This window comes from Tursiops truncatus, chromosome 19 (assembly GCF_011762595.2).
Source record: "Tursiops truncatus isolate mTurTru1 chromosome 19, mTurTru1.mat.Y, whole genome shotgun sequence".
NCBI lineage: Eukaryota > Metazoa > Chordata > Mammalia > Artiodactyla > Delphinidae > Tursiops > Tursiops truncatus.
In genome coordinates this window covers 44259354-44280801 of record NC_047052.1, presented here as the reverse complement: position 1 = coordinate 44280801, position 21448 = coordinate 44259354, and the positions used below count along the sequence as shown (strand labels likewise).

The 21448-nt window shown below is 36.7% G+C and overlaps 1 protein-coding gene across 1 annotated transcript in view; it reads left to right on the top strand.

Annotated features, from left to right (window-relative positions):
- The window catches only part of ZNF569 (zinc finger protein 569), a 59113-nt gene that overhangs the window by 31008 nt on the left and 6657 nt on the right, over window positions 1–21448 (top strand). The window contains exons 4-5 of the mRNA XM_033844248.2: window positions 18228–18354; window positions 18666–18758. Coding sequence (XP_033700139.1) covers window positions 18228–18354; window positions 18666–18758 — 220 coding nt within the window. The remainder of the gene's footprint in view (window positions 1–18227; window positions 18355–18665; window positions 18759–21448) is intronic.

The window sequence follows — 21448 nt, the reverse complement described above, 5'->3', positions numbered from 1 at the left end:
ACCCTCACCTCAGGGGTAACCACTGTTCAGATTATATCACTATAGATTATTTATGCCTATTTTTAAACTTTATGTAACCTATATACTTTGTGTCTGACTACTTTTGCTCAATATTTTGTTTGTCAGATTCATGTTGAATCATTGCATGTAAGTAGTTTACTTAACCTTACTACTGTATATTATTTAATTAATGTGAATAAACCATAATTTTATGTATCCATTCTATTACTGATAGGCATTTAGGTAGTTTTTATTTGGGAACAATTAAAATATTGTTCCTATGAATTTTCTTGTAGGTTTTTGTTGCACATATGTACATATTTCTTTCTACCAAAGTAGAATTTCTGAGTCATAAGTTATGTTTAAGATTACCTTTTATTGATACTGCCAAACAGTTTTCCAAAGTGATTGTCCAAAATTGTACTCTTAACAGTGTATGAGAGTTCGGATTACTGTAAGACAACCATCTTGAGTGCATTTTCTGCAGTCACTAGCTGGTGTTTTGGCATAATATCAAACTCATAGGCAGTAAAAAAAAGAAGCTCAACTAAATTTGAATACATAAAAATTATATTCTCCTATTGATACAATCACCATAAAGTAAATTGGCAAAACTTGACAATAATCTTAGTAATACGTATGGCAGACCCAATCTGGTGTTTAAATACCTATTTACAAACCAAATTAAAATCCAATAGAAAACTGCATATAGGGTATGAAAAAGAAATCCACAGTTGAAAAAGTAAGAACAAATGCCTGATAAAAATTGTAAATAATAATAAAAACTAATCTCTATTGTTAAAGTTTTACATCGATTACCTCATATAGACTTCATAAAGAATCTTCATTTTTTTTCAGGAGTTAAGAAACAAGCATAGAAAGATTAAGAAATTTGCTCAAGGTCATAGGTAAAGGATGTAGTAGAATCAGGATTTAGTCCCAGGTGGTGTAACTGTGACGCCTGTAAACTTAACCACAGTCCTGTATGACCTCAGCCTCACTCATGATTAATGAAATGCAAATAAAATGATTTTCTAAAATAATCATCAGATTAGTCCCGTTTTTCATCATATCTCAAATCTGATCACTTGTCAACATTTCCATGGCTCTTGTAACCCAGGCCGTATCATCTCTTACCTGGAAGTACTTCAGTAACTGCCTGTTAATCTCCCTGCATACATTCTTAACCATCTGTAGTCCATTCTCCAGAGAACAACAGAAGTGATAATTTAAAAACCTGAGGTGTTAACTTCTCTGATTAAAATCATCTAATGGCTTCCCATTACACTTGGAATAAAATCCAGGTTTCTTATTGTCCTTTACAAAACCCTTCATAATATGCCTTCTTCCTATGTCTTTACCATTATCTTTTGCTACACCCTCCCTCATTCACTGTCTTTCAGTGATACTAGCTTTTTCCACACTTGGAACAGACAAAGTTTATCCCTGGGGAACTTTGAACATGCTAGTAAAGCTACCAGAAAAGACTAAAGTCCCAACTCAAACAGCTCCCTCTTACTAAGTTCTATTCAGGTCTTCGATTGATTGGATAAGGCCTACCCATATTAGGGAGGATGATTTGCTTTACTCACTTTACTGACCCAAATGTTAATCTCAAGTAGAAATACCCTCACAGACACACCCAGAGTAATGTTCAGCCAAATGTCTGGGCAACCTGCGACCCAGTCAGGTTGACACATAAGATCAACCAATTACACTATCTTATTCTATCTTACCTATTTACATGTTTATGTTTTCATTTGTTTCCCTCAACTAGTATGTAAGTTCCAGGAGGACCAGAACTTATGTCTGTCTTACAGCTATATCCTTAGGCTCTAAACCAGTGCTGGGCACATCTAATAAGTTGGTAACTTATTGAATAAAAAACCATAACTCCAGGGCTCAAATAAGAATTATTTTCTCATTCTCTTCAGTGGCAGTTAATATTCATAATGAAAACCTCAACTACTATGAGACCCTCAAATAGTCTCTGAGCTATCAGAAAAAAAAGTTTCAATTGTTTCATCCTCCTGTTCCACTACTTTAACATATAGGGGAAATAGAAGAGTTGAGATTTAGGAGGTATTGGTGAGACTGAGGTAAATGAACTTGTTGACACATTGTACCTAGGTGTTGAAGAAGAGGTAGGAATCAAAACTTAATGCTACAGGGCTTCCCTGGTGGTGCAGTGGTTGAGAGTCCGCCTGCCGATGCAGGGGACACGGGTTTGTGCCCTGGTCCGGGAAGATCCCACATGCCGCGGAGCGGCTGGGCCCGTGAGCCATGGCTGCTGAGCCTGCGCGTCCGGAGCCTGTGCTCCGCAACGGGAGAGACCACAACAGTGAGAGGCCCACGTACCGCAAAAAAAACAAAACAAACTTATGCTACAGTTCCATTTTTCAGAAAAGGTGTTAGTGTTGCCATTAATCAAGATAAGAAAGTTAATAGCAAAAATTGCTGAATATTATATCTCCTCAAAAACCTGATATGGAATAGGTAATGTTACCTGAAATAGTGAACTACCAATGGCAAACTACTAACTGGATTCTAGGTAGTAAATAAACATATGATAATTAGAAAAGCAAAATTTCCTATTAGAAAAGACTATATTTTTACAGTCTGTCAAAAAATCCAGGATTCATGAAAGAATCTCATCATTTTCCTAGTTGTGCCCTTTTCTATAGAGAATGATTAACTCTTAAAAGAGAATTTAAGAGAATATTTATTCCAACATTTTCATTTTATAGATGGGAAGCTTTTGACCCAGAGAAATTTTAAACATTGTTTAAGTAAAGCCATATCAATGCAGTTTAAAAGAAAGAAAAAAGGCAATTTGTTAATATCAGGTACTATAAAATTCAAGACAGTGAGCTTTATTTTTTTATTGAAGTATAGTTGATTTACAGTGTTGTGATAATCTCTGCTATATAGCAAAGTGATTCTGTTATACACATATATACATTCTTTTTTTTTGCTGTTTTTTTTATTTTTTTTAACTATACATTCTTTTTTTAATATTCTTTTCCATTATGGTTTATCCCAGGAGATTGGATATAGTTCCCTGTGCTATGTAGTAGGCCTTGTTGTTTATCTATTCTAAGCGTAATAGTTTGCATCTGCTAACCCCAAACTCCCAGCCCACCCCTCTCCCCCCCTCCTCCCACTTGGCAACCACAAGCCTCTTCTCTGTGTCTGTGAGTCTGTTTCTATTTGGTAAATAAGTTCATTTGTGCCATAGTTTAGATTCCACATATAAGTGATATCATATGGTATTTGTCTTTCTCTTTCTGACTTCACTTAGTATGATAATCTCTAGTTGCATCCATGTTGCTGCAAATGGCATTATTTCATTCTTTTTTACGGCTGAGTAGTAGTCCATTGTATATATGTACCACATCTTTATCTATTCATCCAAGACTGTAAGCTTTAAAAAAACAAAAAGAATGATGCTTTAAAATGCTGATAAGTGCGTTAGGTAATAAAGATAAATGGTTAGGACTACTTCTGTACCAAATAAACTGCAGAAAATTTACTATAAGGAATACTGTGAAAAATAAGAAGGAACATATCAATAGGAAACTTTTATTGGTCTGTCTTAGCTCATGATAGACACATAAAGCAGACAACAAAATGAACATAACTACCAATAATAATTTGATAGAGCTAATTGATTATCATAGCTTATAGCCTGGAAACAATTAATATCCTTTTTTTAGATATGGAAAAACTAAAAAACTGACCATATATTAGGCCTGAATAAAAGTCAATAAATTTCAAAAGTACAAACTGTACATGTTCCAGAATGCAGTTACATAGGAAGTTAATAATAAAAATTCAAAAAGAAAACATTTCCACATGGAAATTTTAAAACTAGCATAAGCAACTTAGATCAAGAAAGACATAAAAATTTATGTTACAGAACATCTAAAAAATAATGTACAGAAGAAAACCTGCAGGCTGAATAATAATGATATGTTAATAAATATAAACAAAATGAACAAAATATAGTTCTAGAAATTAGAAACAATGTGAGAAAATAGAAGAAGGAATTGATGAGAATAAACTTGAAATCAGTGAGAACACAGAAAATTGAACTAATACAGAGCTGCTTTTGCTTCCATCTCTCTCATCTTTTTAAAAAATTATTATTTTAAAATCTAGGAAGAGAGAGGGAGAAATAGAATAAACAGCCATATACCCAATATCTGGAATTAGCATATTTAATATTTTGTCATTTTTGCTTTGAGATTTTTTTCAATAAAATAACTAGAATATTACAGCTACTCTGTCCCCAGAGTCAGTCACTTTCATGAATGTTATGTATATCAAGCGTCCATGGTTTTATGTTTTTACCACACTGATTTGTATATATGAATATTATATAATGTTGCTCTCTGTTTTAGATTTTTAAATAATAGGGAACATAATGGACTGACAGTTCTGCAATTCATTTTTTCACTCCATATTGTTTTCAAGACATATTCATGTTAATATATGTATTTCTGACTTTACATCCTCTTCCACTGTTTTATGTTTCTTATGTCAATAGCATTCTATCTTAATTACCATGTCTTTATTATTATAAATATTGGTATCTGATAATGAAAACAACTCTCCATCTTTGTTTTTCTTTAACACTGCTGTAGCTATTTGTAGTGATTTATATATTTCCTTAGAAATTTTAGAATTAGTCCATTTCCACAATTAAAACTGCTGAGGTTTTTATTTCAAATTGAACTGAATTATGTTTACAAATATATCATCTGCAAATAGACACTTTTCATCATTTTGAATTCTCATGCCCCCCCCTTTTTTCTTGCTTTACTTCAATTGCTAAATGTTCAGTATAATGCTGAATAGATGTGGTGGCAGTCATCTTTGTTTCATTCTCAGTCTTGAGGGTATACTTTCAATGATCCACCAGTAAGTACGATATACCATGAAAGTTTTTTTGTAAATACTCTTACAGATGAAGGAAATTTCCTTTTATTCCTAGCCTGCTAAGGGGGTCTATCATGAATTGGTATTGACTTTTGTCATACAATTTTCTTGTATATGTGATTTTTTAAAAAATAAATTTATCTATTTATTTTGGCTGGTTTTGCTCTTTGTTGTGGTGCGTGGGCTTCTCATTGCAGTGGCTTCTCTTGTTACAGAGCACGGGCTGTAGGTGCGTGGGCTTCAGTAGTTGTGGCTCGCGGGCTCCAGAGCGCAGGCTCAGCAGCTGTGACCCACGGGGTTGGTTGCCCCGCGGCATGTGGGATATTCCTGGACCAGGGCTTGAACCCGTGTCCCCTGCATTGGCAGGCAGATTCCTAACCACTGCGCCACCAGGGAAGCCCGTATATGTGATCTTGATCAAATAATGTTTCTCCTTTTTTCTGTTAATTTGGTCAATTAAAGTAATCCATTTTTAAAATCGAAGTATAGTTGATTTACAGTATTGTGTTAGTTTCAGGTGTACAGCCAGAGAGATTCAGTTATAAATATATATGTTCAGATTATTTTCAATTATAGATGTTGAAATATAAATACAAGATATTGAGTATAATATCCTGTGCCATAGAGTAAATCCTTGTTGCCTGTCTGTTTTTTGTATAGTACTTTGTATCAGTTAATCTCATACTCCGAATTTGTCCCTCCCCCTCCCCTTTGGTAACCATAAGTTTGTTTTCTATGTCTGTGAATCTGTTTCTGTTTTGTATATAGATTCATTTATATTATTCTTTACAGTCCATATATAAGTGATATCATAATATTTGTCTTTGACTTACTTCACTAAGTATAATATTCTCTAGGTTCATCCATGTTGCTGCAAATGGCAATATTTCATTCATTTTATGGCTACTAACATTCCATTGTGTATATATACCACATCTTCTTAAGGCACTCGTCTCTTGATGGGCACTTGGGTTATTTCCATGTCTTGGCTATTATAAATAGTGCTGCCATGAATATTGGGGTGCATGTATCTTTTCAAATTAGAGTTTTCATTTTTCCTGGATATATACCCAGGAGTGGGATTGCTGGATCATATGGTAGCTCTTTCTTTTTTATCCAATCTGCCACCCTGTGTCTTTTGATTGGAGCATTTAGTCTATTGATATTAAAAGTAATTACTGATAGGTATATACTTATTGCCATTTTAAACCTTGTTTTCCAGTTGTTTTTCCAGTTTTTCGTTAATTTCTTCTTTTTGTTTTTTTTTCCTTTGTGGTTTGATGGTTTTCTTTTGTTTTATGCTTGAGTTCCTATCTTTGTTTTTTGTGAATCTGTTATATGTTTTTGATTTGTGGTGACTGTGGAGTTCAAGTTTGTTGGCCCATGACTATCTCTACTTGTGTTAAACTTATAGTCATACAAGTTCACACCTCCCCCACATTTTGTGATTTTGATGTCCTATTTTACATATTTATGTTTTACCCTTTTGCTATTAATTGTAGTTATGTTGCTTTAAATTTTTTTTTGATTTTTTTAATCTATGTACTGGCTTAAGTGGTCTTCAATCTTGTTATATATTTACCTTTCTTATTGTGATTTTCCCTTTCCTATAGATTCTTGTTTCTTGTCTATTTGGAGAAGAGCCTTCAATATTTCTTTTAGGGTAGGTTTAGTATTGCTGAATTCTATAACTTTTGCTTGTCTGAGAAATTCTTTTTTTAAAATTTATTTTATTTTTGGCTGTGTTGGGTCTTCATTGCTGTGCGTGGGCATTCTCTAGTTGCAGCGAGCAGGGACTACTCTTCATGTGGTGTGCAGGCTTCTCATTGTGGTGGCTTCTCTTTTTGCGGAGCACAGGCTCTAGGCGCACGGGCTTCAGTAGTTGCAGCACATGGGCTCGGTAGTTGTGGCTCACATGCTCTAGAGCACAGGCTCAGTAGTTGTGGCGCATAGCCTTAGTTGCTCTGTGGCATGTGGGATCTTCCCGGACTAGGACTTGAACCCGTGTTCCCTGCATTGGCAGATGGATTCTTAACTACTGTGCCACTAGGGAAGCCCTGCTTGTCTGAGAAATTCTTTATCTCTCCTCCTATTCTAAATGATAATCTTGCTGTAGAGTATCCTAGGTTTCTGGTTTTTTCCTTTCAGGACTTTGAATATGTCATGTCACTCCCTTCTGATCTGAAATGTTTCTATAGAGAAATCAGCTGATAGCCTATGGGGGTTCCCTCTAACTGACTGTTTTTCTCTTGCTGCGTTTAGAATCCTCTCTTTAACTTTTCTCATTTTAGTTATGATATATTTTGGCATGAGTTTGATTGGGTTCATCTTGTTTGGGACTCTCTGTGCTTCCTGTACCTGGATATCTGTTTCCATCTTTAGGTTTGAGAATTTTTCAGCCATGATTTCTTCAAATACATTTTCGATCCCCTTTTCTCTCTCCTGTCCTTCTGGAACCCCTATTATGCATAGCTTGGCACATTTTATATTATCCCATAGATCTTGCATATTTCTTTCTTTTTTTAAAAAATTTGTCTTTCTGTCTGCTTTTCTGATTGGGTGATTTCCATTATTCTATCTTCCAGATCACTTATTCACTCTTCTGTGTCATTTAGTCTGCTATTCATTGCCTCTAGATTGGTTTTTATCCTGGCAATTGAATCGTCTAATTTTGATTGGTTCACCTTCATAGTTTCTAGCTCCTTGTTACAGTGGTCTTCATTTTTATTGATAATCTTTCTTAATTCCTGTAGCATTTTTATTACCCGTTTTTTGGGGATTTGGCGTCCAGTAGACTGGTGAGGTCTGCTTCATTATTTGTTCTTTCAGGGGATTTCTCTTGTTCTTTTTTTAGGAGTAATTCCTCTGCTCTTTCATTTTACTTAACTTTCTCTGCTTCTGTGAATTTAGGAGAAACAGTTATCTACTGTGTTCTTGAAGGGGTGTTTTTACGTGGGAGTGTCCCTATGTAGACTGTGTGTGTCCAACATTTTTGGTGCGAGGGCTGGTTTTGGTGTGGATGTTAGCCACGTTTTTCTTCAGAGTGTGTTGGCTGTTATTCCCTTGATAGTTGGTCTTTTGGTATCCAGAGCCTGTGCTAGATGGGAGGTGGGGTCTCTTCTTTGTTCCATGGCTGTCACCACCCTGTCGGGGGCAGGGTCTGCTTCCCAAATGTTGGAGTAGAAGTCCTAAGGTCAGGTTTCTCAGGCTCTGTTGCCCTTCAGTGCGTGCCCTACCCCAAAGAAGGTGGATGCTGAAGCAAGTGAGGCCCATGCGCTCATAGCAAACCTATGTGCCACGTGTGTAGGTGTCCAGGGTTCTGCTCAGAAGCAGCACAAGGCGCATTATTTTCTCTGTTTTGTTCCTCCCAGATCTAGTGCAGGGCTGTGGTGTGGAGTAGACTGGAGCTGGGTGTCAGGGTGTTGTCACTGCAGGAATTGAGGTGGGCAGGAATTGAGAGCTGGGCTGCCTCTGTGGCAGACTTCTCCCAGGATCTGTTTGCCCCAGGTCTGGTGCTAAGTCGCTGTGTTGAATGGGTGGGGCTGGAGCACTCTCGCTGGGAAACAAACTGCTGTGCACTCCTGCCCAGGGCCTGTCTGCCCAGTATTCAGCACTTAGCCATTATGCATTCTTGTGGCACTGCCCAGTGCACACACTGACATTGTCTGTGGTAGCTGGTTCTGCTGCCCCTGTGCACACATTGACAAAAGTCTCCACTGCTAGAGCTGCCACCACCACTGTGCGCAAGCTGACAGTGAAGCTCTGTGGCTCCCTCCAGATCACACCCCAGGCCATCTGGACTGTTTCTGCATAGCTAGATCAAGCCCTCTCCCAGGACCTACCTGCCCGAGATTCAGCGCTTAGCCACTATGTATTCTTGTGGCACTACACGATGTGCTGACAATGTCTGCCCAGCTAGACCTGCTGCCTGATGTGCGTGCTGACAGTGTCTCCCCTGGCTAGACCCACCCTCCCGTGTGCACACTGACAGTGGCTCCATGGCTCCATCCAGATTACACCCCTGGCGCCCCCTGTCTGCCTCTGTGGAGCTAAACAAATCTTTCCCCTGATCTCGCACCAGGCTATGGTGTGGAGGGAGCAGGGCTGGGGCATTTACTGTTTAGGATTAGGAAGTGCAGTGAGGTGGCTGCTGCCGGTGCAACCTTTCCTCCATCCTGATTGTTAGCAAGCCAGCATATGCACACACCTCATGAGTAGGGTCTAGGCTTATCTAGCATACCTCATGAGTAGGATCTAGGTTTCTCTAGCCCTTCTTTCTGTCTCAGCAGATCCCATTAGGCAAGGGGGCTTGTCTCCATGTAAGACCCCAGAACTGGGATGCCCAGATTGTGAGTCAACCTGATCATTCCCCAGGGCGAGGGTCTGCCTGTGTGGACCTTGTCTTCCTTACAGATCCCTCCCAGGGGTGCAGGTCCCAACCTGATGCCTTTTTTTCCCCCATCCTACCCAGTTTTGTGGAGATCTTTCTTGCAGCTTTGGTTAGGTATAGGAGTCCTTCTGTCAGCTTCCTGTTGGTTTTCTGTGAGAATTGTTCCGTGTGTAGATATATTTTTGATGTGTTTATGGCGGGAGGTGAGCTCCATGTCCTCCTACTCCACCATCTTGATCCTCCTCCTTTAGAGTCATCAATTTTTGAATGTTAAACTAATCCTGTTAACTGGTTGGGGGAAACACTTGAATATTTTTTTCCTGGATATTTAATTCATTAATTTAATTTATACTAAGGTATACACAACAGATACCATAACTTTATTGAAAGCAGATTTTCTTGAGTCTGGTGTTAGAAGGTAAGGTGAAGCCAAGGTATAAGTTCCTTGCAAGCCTGTTTTATTTAGCAGGAGTTCTGTACCTATCACACATCCTCAGTGAATGCTGTTTTGGACAAGATGTCTTAAACTATGAAGATGAATTTTGCCCAAGGCCGATACTGTTCTATTAAAGTAAATTTTATGATTGTAAATTCTTTAGAGATTTGAACCTTGTCTGAAAGCCATTTACCTCCTCACATCATACATGTAGTCCATATTTCTTTGTCCCTTAACTTTATTCAATGACTTCATATGTATGAGTCACAGAATTACTCATACTACACTGATATGTATGTTAAAAATATAGTTTCTTTATTTTAAAAATTTGTTCGCATATCTCTTAAGAGTTCTGATCAGTAGCATGAAAAGAAAAGCTAGTTTTGATGCAGTCTGATTCAAAACTTAGTCCTATCAGTAAACTGTTTCTTTGAATAATTATTCAGTTATTCAGATTCCTCTCTAAACCCCTGTCCTCTCTTAAGGTGGTATCTGAGATATAGAAGAAAATCTTCATAGCTTTGGGAGGAAGAGGGTCCTCTGTGATTCTCCATGAATGTGTGCTGACTGGTATCCACTGAATCTAGTTTAGCTGGCTTCTTTTTCTGGGCATTCTGTAGCTGATGAATTTGTGGTACGTTTTTCAGCTCAGTCATGATCCAAGGGCCCCCTCCTTTCATCTTTCCTGCCTTGGATCTTGTTGTCTCCACAGACTCTGAGTCTCTGTCATAACCTCCAAAGAATCCCTGGCTTCCATGTGCAATAGTCTGTGGGGTCATCTTGCCTTCTGCAAGGGTCCTATCACTCCCTACTCAGGATATATGCTACATGGGACACAAAGGCTACTTAAGGTTCCCCCAATTTGACCATGTCACTTTGCCCTCTTAATTCACTACCTTTCTTACTTCACCTTAATGCCCTGGAGTGTGAGAAGTTCTGAGCAGACATTTAACTGCCTATGTCCCTACCTCCATGGCCTTTCTTCTCTATCCCAGGCCTCCAAGGGGGAGGAAAGTGTTTCCCCCAGTCATCTTCCCCTCTGTCTTTCTTTTTTCAGTAAAACTAAAATGGAGAAAGGTTATGAAGAATAAGGAAACATACATTAAAAAGCGTTTCAAAACTAGTATACTGGTTACATGTTTGGAATCTATGAATGCCAGTGAGAGGCCCAAGGCAGTATAAATAAGGCCATGGAAGGTCTGAAGATATTACTGATGACAAAGCACATCCAGCCAGAAGCAAAAAAATTAACCCATAGCACAAGAATATCACATCATTTTGTTCATTGTTGCCATATTAAGTTTCATCTGCAAATGTTCACATCTCCAGAAACATAGAACAGAGTGCCTAGGACAATAAAATTAAATTGACAAGCCTGCTGTGTGTTCTATATTCTGCTTAGTGCTTTACTTGAACTCTTCATTTTTTCATGAGGATTTAATGATTGGTGTCACTTCCCTTCAGCCTCAGGAACTTCCTTTATTATTTCTTTTTTTTTTCCTTTATTATTTCTTGTTAGGCCAGTCTGCTAGCAATGAATTCTCTGGGAATATATTTCATCTTTTTTTTTAGGTGAAATTTACATAAAATTAATAATTTTGAAGCAAACAATTCAGTGACATTTAGTACCTTCACAATGTTGTACAGCCACCCCTCTATCTAGTTACAAAACATTTTCATGACCCCCAAATAAAACCTCATACCCATTAAACATATACTCCCCCCTTCCCCTCTCCCCCAGCTCCTGGCAACCACCAGTCTGCCTTCAGTCTCTGTATTTATCTATTCCAGATATTTTATATGAATAGAATGCTAAAATATGTGACTTTTGTGTCTGGCTTCTTTCACTGAGTATAATCATTTTTGAAGGTAACTTTGCTAGTTATAGGATTATTCGTTGATAGTGTTTTTTCTTTCAGCACTTGAAATATTGCTGTCCCATTGCCTTGACCTTCATTGTTTCTAATGAGAGGTCAGGTGTCAATTTTATTGTGGCTGCCTTGTAGATAAAGGATTGTTTTCCTCTTGCAGCTTTTAAGGTTTTCTCTGTATTGTTACTTTCAGCATTTTGAGTATCATGTGTTTGTATCTCTTTGTGTTTATCCTGCTTAGGGTTCATTGAGTGTCTTGGATATGTATACTAGTGTTTTTAAAAAATCAAATTTAAGAAGTTTTCAGCCAGCATTTCTTTGAGTAGTCTTCTGTCTTTCCTCTCCTTCTGGTACTCGTATTATGTGTATGTGGATGTACTTATTTCTGTCTCACATTTCTCCTAGTCTGTGTTCATGTTTCTTCACTCTCTTTTTTTCCCCTCATCTTCAGATTGTATAGTTTCTATTGATCTCTTGATCGTTAAGCTTGCTGATTCTTTATTCTGCCATCTCAGACCTTCACGCAGCTGTGAGAAAGTCTCATCCAGGCCAGTGGGGAGTTGCTGACCAAAATTTTCCCATTAGAGGAGTCCCATGTCAGGTAGAATGGTCCAGTCCCTAATACCCTCACTGTGCTTAGCCTTTGGCTGGAAAAATAGCCAGTGGTGGCTTGAGAATAGCATGGTCTCATCATGAACACAGTAGTAGAACTAAAGATAGAGCGGCTGGAGTTTGTTCGCCAATTATGTGTCTCACAGCTTGTTCTCTTGAAGGGGATCTGGGAGCATATTTCTATGGCTGCCACAAAGATAGCATTTTGAAATGTTCTCTTTCTACCATAAGCATTTATCTGTCTTAATAGATTTACCTAGTATTATTGACTGTGACAGAAATCTTCCAGAACAGTTGCTTAAACAGGACAGAATTTTATTAGTCTCTGTAGGAATTCAGGTACCAACAAATCAGGGCTGGTCCTGTATCTCTAAGGCAGAGAGAACCAGGATTCCTCGATTTCATTTGTCTACCTCATTATCCTCTAATACTTGGCTCTACCTCATTATCCCAAATGACTATATTTGCCCTAGCCATCATAGTTACTTAACAGTCTATAGGAAGGAGGAAGCTGGGAAGAAAATGTATACCTCCTCCCTTTAAGCTCACTTACCAGTAGTTGCACATAATACTCCTTTCATCTTATTGTCCAGAACCTTATATAAAAATACCTAGCTTCAAAGGAGATGAAGAATGATAATAAGAATGATAATGGCACAGGAGGCCATATGCCCAGCCAAAAATTTGGAAATGGGGGGAAATATTGGGATAGAAGAGTAAAAGTCTTTGCTACAGTATCAACTGTTCTGGATTTCTTTTCTTTTCTTTCTTTTTCATTTTGAGATCAGTCTTGGTTTCATATTTCTTTTTAAATTATTAATTTCATTGAAGTTCAGTTTGTTTCAGTATTCCTAATTTTGTATGTTTGTTTTTTAAATTTATTTTTCTTCATTAAACTTATTTGCCTAACTCAGTATTTATACTTAAAATATCAGTTTTTAATTATGGGGATTTATGTATATAAGTTTTAGATTTCTCATATTAAGATTATGCTTCATATTTACTAAATTTTTTAAAAAGTATTTTCATCAAGTTTATTTTAATGATTTCTTTTTGGATTCTGTCACTCTTGAGCAATTACAATTTTCTTGCAAAATCTGTGGTGTTGGTTTTGTAATTTATTAATTATTTTATTGATCCAACTTAGGAAAATACAACTCCCTGAGGAGAAATCTGAGGCTGAGGCACTGTCAGCAAGAATTCATCTTATGTGCTCTTCTCCTTTCATGTGATTAATGAAACCATTATAGTAGGACTAGCTTTCTGCATTATATTTTCTCCTCAGCCGTAATTCCTCACCAGGTACTTTTTCTGAGCTTATTTTGGTCTTTATCCCACTTAAGGGGAAGTCCCAACTATCCTGTGCATTTCAGTGTTTTTTTTTTTAAATAAATTTATTTATATATTTATTTTTTGTTGCATTGGGTCTTCGTTGCTGTGCTTTCTCTAGTTGTGGCGAGCAGGGGCTACCCTTCATTGCGGTGTGCAGGCTTCTCATTGCTGTGGCCTCTCTTGTTGCAGAGCACGGGCTCTACGTGTGCGGGCTTCAGTAGTTGTGGCTCGTGGGCTCTAGAGTGCAGGCTCAGTAGTTGTGGCACACGGGCTTAGTTGCTCCGTGGCATGTGGAATCTTCCCAGACAAGGGCTCAAACCCATGTCCCCTGCATTGGCAAGCAGATTCTTAACGACTGTCCCACCGGGGAAGTCCTTTCAGTGTTTTTTTACCCTGACACTTTGCCTTTGGTTTCTTTTTTTTTTTCTTTTTACATTTCTTTAAAAATTTTCTTTTCTAGCTTTATTGAAATATAATTGACATGTAACATTGTGTTTAAGGTGTACAACGTGTTGAATTGATACACTTACATACTGCAAAATTATTATCACAGTAGTTGCTTAAAACCTCCATCACCTCACATAATTATTTCTTTTTTAGGGCGAGAACATTTAAGATCTACTCTCTAGCAAGTTTCCAGCATATAATACTGTACTGTTATAAAAGTACTGTTATATAAAAGTACTGTTATATACAGTACCTATAAAATTAGGTACTGTATAAAAGGTACTGTATAAAAGTACTGTTATATAAAAGTACTGTTATATACAGTACCTATAAAATTAGGTACTGTACTGTACCTAATTTTACTCAAGTTGGGTTTTTTTGCTATTGAGTTGTATGAGTTCTTTATTTTGGATGTTAACCCCTTATCAAATATATGATTTGCAAATATTTTCTTTTGTTCCATAAATCACCTTTTTATTTTGTTGACTGTTCCTTTTGCTGTGCAGAAGCTTTTTAGTTTGATGTAGCATCACTTATTGATTTTTGCTTATATTGCTCATGCTTTTCATGTCATATTTAAAAAATTATTGCCAAGACCAATGTCAAGAGCTTTATCCTTATGATTTCTTCTAGGAGTTTTACTGTTTCAGGTCTAATTTTAAATCTTTAACCATTTTGAGTTAATTTTAGTGGTGTAAGATGTGTCCAGTTTTATTATTCTCATGTGATGATCCAGTTTTCCCAATACCATTTATTGAAGAGACTATCCTTTCCCCATATTGAATATTCTTGACTCCCTTGTCAAGTATTAGTTGACTGATACAAGGGGGTTATTTCTAGACTCTCATTTCTTATACATGGGTCCATGTGTCTATTTTTATGCAGATACCACACTGTTTTGATTACTATGGCTTTGTCATATAGTTTGAAATCAGGAAATGTGATGCTTCCAGCTTTGTTCTTTCACAAGATTGCTTTGGGCATTTGGGGTCTTTTGTGGCTCCATACAAATTGTATTGGATTGGCCAAAAAGTTCATTCGGGTTTTTCCATAAAAAGATCACTTTTTCCTGTTTCTGTGAAAAAAGTCTTCGGGAATTTTGATAGTGATTGCATTGAGTCTGTTGATGGCTTTGGGTAGTATGGACATTTTAACAATATTCTTGCGATCCATGAACATGGGATATCTTTCCATTTATTTGTGTCCTCTTCAGTTTCCTTCATCAAAATCTTATATTTTTCAGTGTCTAGAGCTTTCTCCTCCTTGGTTAAATTTATTGCTAAGTATTTTTGTTGTTTTTGATGCTATTGTGAATGGGATTGTTTTATTTCTTTTTCAGATATTTTGTTGTTAGTGTATATAAATACAGCTGATTTCTGTCTGTTGATTTTGTGTCCTGCAACTTTACTGAATTCATTGATTAGTTCTTACAGTTTTTTTGGTAGTGATTTTAGGATTTTCTATATATAAGATCATATCATCTGCAAAGAAAAAGAAGAGAGTTTTCTTCTTTCTTTCCAATTTGGATGTATTTTTTTCCCTTGCCTGATTGCTCTGGTTAGGATTACCCATACTATATTGAATAGGTCTGGTGAGAGTGGGTACCTTTGTCTTGTTCTGATCTTAAAGGAAAAGTTTCAACCTTTTACCATTGGATATGATATTGTTGTTGGCTTATCATGTATGTCCTTGTTTATGCTGAGGTATGTTCCTTCTATACTCAGTTTGTTGAGAGTTTTTATCACAAAATGATTGTATTTTGTCAAGTGCTTTTTCTGCATCTGTTGAAATGATCATATAATTTTTGTCTTTCATTCTATTGAAGTGATGTATCACATGTATTGATTTGCATATGTTGAACTATCCTTGCATCCCAGGAATGAATCCTTCTTGATTGTGGTGTATGATCCTTTTAACATGCTGTTGAATTTAGTATGCCTATATTTTGTTGAAAAATTCTGCATCTATATTCATTAGAGATATTTGCCTATAGTTTTTCTTGTAGTGTCCTTATCTGCCTTTGGTATCAGGGTAATGTTGGCCTTGTAAAATGAGTTTGGGAGTGTTCCCTCCAGTTCTATTTTTTGGAAAGTATGAGAAAGACTGGCATCTGTTCATCTTTAAATGATTGGTAGAATTCACCAGGGAAGCCATCTAGTCCTCGGCTTTTCTTTTTTTGGTGGGAGGGGAGGGTTTTCTCTATTGAAAGATTTTGATTACTGATTCAACTCTTTATTCATTATTGGTCTGTTCTGATTTTTTATTTCTTCATGATTCAGTCTTGGTAGGTTGTATGTTTCTATGTTTCTTCTAGGTTATCCACTTTGTTACCATATAATTGTTCATAGCAGTCTCTCATGGTCATTGTATCTGTGATATCAGTCATAATGTCTCCTCTTTCATTTTTTATTTTATTTATTTGACTCCTCTTTTTTACTTCTTGATGGTGTCCTTAGCACAGTAAGATCCGCTTCTCTGTAACGTCCTCTGAGAATGTTATCTGCTGCTCTCTCAGACTTTTCAGTGACACAGCTCATAATTCAGTACTTTGGATGTGATGAGAGAAAAATGACACTCTTTGGCACCATCCCACATAGCTGGGAAAGCAGGGTACTCATACATCCTTATTTTCCTTCATGAACGAAATCATGGGCCAAGATTTCTCTTGGCCCTAAGCTGTGTTTCCTTGGTGGAGGGGTGAAGTAGGTAAAGTCAAACTGTTCCTCTTACCCTCTCTGATGAGTCCAAACTTGTATTTTTTGCTCCACTGATGTACTGGAACTTCTTGGCTGGAGACGTGTACTTTCACAAAAGCTCTGTCTTCTATTAGGTGCTTGTCTAAGACAGTCATTTTCTGGGGGCTCCTGGACCATGGCCAAGAGAGGCTAGAGTCAGTTCACATGCCTCTCAGGGTCTATAGCCAGGACTGAGGTCTGTATGCTTATAACTTAACATGTGGGTAGGCAAGACTCCTTCTCAGTCCCTTAGCATATGGTGCTGGACCCCACAGTTACCACAAAGGCACTTTTGTCCATAGATGGATGCCAAATTACTGTTTTTGCAGTGGGGCCACTGCAGAGGGATGTCTTATTTTGCCATGATTGCTTTTGGTTTCTTAAGCCTGATTGTTTATAAGTCCTTGATCTTCAGCAGAAAAGGGCTCCAAAAGAGGAGTTTCCATTATTCCCACAGCATACTCTCAACTTTAGTGGATGTTCATGGTCATAGGGTCCTTTTAGGACCTAGAAATAAATTATCAGAAACATTTTTTATCATCTAGCTCCTGGTGATTTCCTTTTATCTTACCCCATCTCTCATAGAAATTCCTCAAAGTATAGGAAATATGGAAAGCTACCTTTGTTCCAGTGCTGTTGAAGATTTTTTTCTTATGTTTATATTTTTGGGGCATTTTGGTTTTTAACTAGAAAAAGTGCATTTGATTTCTATGTTCAAATCACACTTCTTTGAAGAAATTTGTTACCAGTCCCTCATTTCTGACACTTTAATCTTTCTTGGTACTGTTTTCTCACAGTTCTGGTTGTAATTCAAGTTCAGACCATTTTATAAAAACTTCATTAATCTTTTTTCTATATCTGTTGGTATTTGTAACATTCTATTTGTGGCACTCTTTTTTCAGTATATGTGAACTCTGAACAAAAATATATCCAGTTTTTGTGGCTGCAGACACCTGTTATAGGCTTATGAACAATAAATCCTCATTTTCAATTTAGATTTCTTCTGATCTAATGAACAATATGTGCAACTGCTAAATCAATGAATATCTCTGGATGTTCCTACTATACTTCAAAGTCATTCTCTCCCCATTTCTGCTTCCATCCAAATCCTATTTTCATTTTTTCATGTACCAGTGCATCACAGGGATCTAGTGAGTTCCCAGACCAATTAACTTGAGTAAAGTTTTGTATTCCGCCAGTTTTTGCACTCAGTATAAATTAGTACCCAAGATCTCTTTAACTCACAGTAGTTATTAAAGATACGTGCTTGCTAAATCAATGAATGAACATAAACTGACAGGATGTTGCTAAAATGATATTTTTCTTTCAGACAATAACAAAAACAGGTAAAATTTATTTTATAATCTCTTACCTTTGTGTACTATCAGAAAAAGTTTCAATATGTTTTGTCCACTACATCTAAGATGGATGACTCCAGATTGAGTGGGAATATGTTGTTACAGGAAACAGTGACATTCAAAGATGTGGCTATTGACTTCACTGAGGAAGAGTGGCAGCAGTTGGATCCTGCTCAAAGGAACCTGTACTGGAATGTGATGCTAGAAAACTATAACAACTTAATCACTGTGGGTAAGGGTAGTTTCCTATATAACTCAAACTCTGGGAGTAAATTACCTTTTCTTCCCCCAGTGTTTCTGAAATGTGTGGAACCTTTAAATGTTAGCCTGAGTTTGGCCTTTAGGTGCCTTTGCTCACATTCATGTGCATGCTGCAGCTTTCAAAGCAAAATGTCATCCTTGGTTATGTTTCAAGGGGCAGTATTCCTAGAAAACATAGTTTTCTTGTCCTTCAGAAAGCCTGGTTTCCCTGGGCCAGCCTCAGTTATTGAATGATTGTTCCTAGTATTTATGCCCAAATCTTATGTCACTTCCCTTTGACAGGATGTCCATTCACCAAACCTGATGTGATTTTCAAGTTGGAGCAAGAAGAACCATGGGTGGTGGAGGAAGAAGTGTCAAAGAGACATTGTCCAGGTTAGTGGGAAGGAACCATACAGGTGAGGAGGGGCCAGGGCCCTTTAATTGTTAATCTGTAAGTTTTTGATCCCTCTGAAATGTTCTTCAAAGTTATTTTTTTAAGGCCATAGAACTTTGTAATAACAATTGGTGTGAATTTTTTATATATGTAAGATGTCATTTCTAGATAATATTCTTAACTTCTTTCCTCAGAACCTAAAAGACCAGTTAGCTTTCTTACCTGTGTGCTAGATATCAACATTTCCTAATTCATTCCCAGCTTTGCTTTGGTAATCATTCTAGTCTTTCTGCCCACCTTTTTACATAGACTCCTTTCGTTTTACGTTCAGATATTTACAGAATTGAAGTTGTTTAAATAAACTTGTTGACATTTAGAGTCCTTTACTATTTTCTCTTTTTCCTTCCATTGTAAATGCTTTAGCATCATATTTTGTACCCATAGTCACACTTCCCACTGTAATTTAGCTTTTGCTCTCATACTTCAGTAATGACTACAATCCTTTTATTTCAATAAAGATTTAAAGTCAGTGCTACTTTTCTGTTATCTCCCATTTTCTGCTACATTTGTCACGTATATATGCATGTGCTTGTGTGTTTGTGATACATGTGTATACATATGTATAATGCATACACATATATACATGCATACATATACATACATATATTTTTAATTTGAAAGATATTGTGATGTCTTTTTTTGCTCTTCAAGGAGACAAAATTTATACTTCTACTGACAATTTCTGCAACTTAGTCTATTAGCATTCCTTAAATCATTGCCAGTTTGATAAATGAAAAATAACTTACTATAGTTTGAATTTGCATTTCGTTTATTATAAATGAAGGCAAGCATCTTTTCATATGTTTAAAATCTATCTATATTTCTTTTTTATGAACAGTTTGTGTTTTATGCCCCTTTTTTTCTGTTGAGTTCTTAATTTATATGAATTCTTAACATATTAAGGTGATTAGCCGTTTCTCTTGTTTTTCTAGTATTTTTTTCCGGTCACTCATTGCTCTTTAAAGTACTTTTTACCACCGTTAAAGTTCACATAGTTAAAATAACAACCGTTTCTTACAGGAGATTTATCATATGATTCTTTTTCCTTTTGTGTATATGGGTGAATATTATTTACATATTTCTTAATAATGAATCATACTTACATTTTTGCTATGAATTTAAATATCTTAACTCTGTTAAGCTTTGAAGTCAATGTTACATTGGTTTTGTAAATAAAATTTAGAAGCTTTTCTTCACGTTCTAGAACATTTATATAGCATTGGCATAAAACTCCCGTAAAATTTTTATTTATCTTACCTGTTGAACTATTTGGACCTTGCAGATTTTTGAGGGAAGTTTCTTTGACAGCTTTTCTCCATTGTTCCTTTTTTTTTTTTTTTTTTTTTGCGGTACGCGGGCCTCTCACTGTTGTGGCCTCTCCCGTTGCGGAGCACAGGCTCTGGACGCGCAGGCTCAGCGGCCATGGCTCATGGGCCCAGCCACTCCGCGGCATGTGGGATCTTCCCAGACCAGGGCACGAACCTGTGTCTCCTGCATCAGCAGGCGGACTCTCAACCACTGCGCCACCAGGGAAGCCCTTCTCCATTGTTCCTTTTATAACTGTTCTATATAGATGTTTTGTCTCTCTTGGCAATAGTTTTTGATAATAGACTGTAATTTTCCAGAAAGATACCATTTTAATCCTGGTTTTCGAATTAATTTTCACAGAGTTGAACAAAGAAATTGCCATAAATATTTAAATTTCCTCTGTATTTTAAGAAGTTACCATATATTGATGTTCCAGGGCCATCTGTTATATTTAACAATTTGTTTCATCTGTGTTTTCAAATCTGTTTGTATAAAATTATTCATAGTGTTGTCTCCTTATTTATGTCTTCCATAAGTACTGCAACATTCTCAGCTAGCATCATCAAATATTGGCTCTCATTCATTGCCTTCACACTCTACCACTGAGAGTCATATTAGATAGATGCTAGACCTTTTTTTTCTCCATATTTTTAAATATCTTTTGCTATTTTCTTCTTCTGTATCTCTGTGTTGCCTTCTCAGTAATTACTTCAGATATATCTTCCAGTTTGCTAATTCTCTCTTCAACCATGTTTATTCATCTTTTTAACTCATCCACCTTTGAAAAAATTTTTAGTAGTATTTTGTATTTTTGTAAGTTCCTCTTCTTTTTGTTTTTGCTATGCTTTTTTCTTCTCACATCTTTCTGATTCTTCCTAGTAATTTCTGTGGCTTCTTCAGCTTTGTGTTTTTATCTTTTGCTTCTTTAAAAATACTGTACATAGCTCTTTTGTATTCAGTATCTGACAGTTCCAGTATTTTAAGTTCTCAGGTTTAAATATCTTGTTTTTGAGGACTCAGTGTATTTTGGTTCTTCACATAGTTGATGATTGCTGATCCTAAACTTAAATTTTTAAAATCTTAATTTGTGCTAATCCTGTTGTCCTAAATTGGGGTTACTTTCCTCTGAAGATGATTTGCATGTGCTTCTGGTGGGTGCCAAGAGGCGTTGCCAAGTGAGGATCAGTTGAACATTCTTTGAAGGTCTTGGCTTTTTGTAGGAATCTTAGTTGAGCTTCTCTTCTTTATTGATGGCCCAAGAGCCTTATACTTTAGTTAACAAGGCTTTGCATAGGTACTCAAGACAGATCTGTCTTGCAGG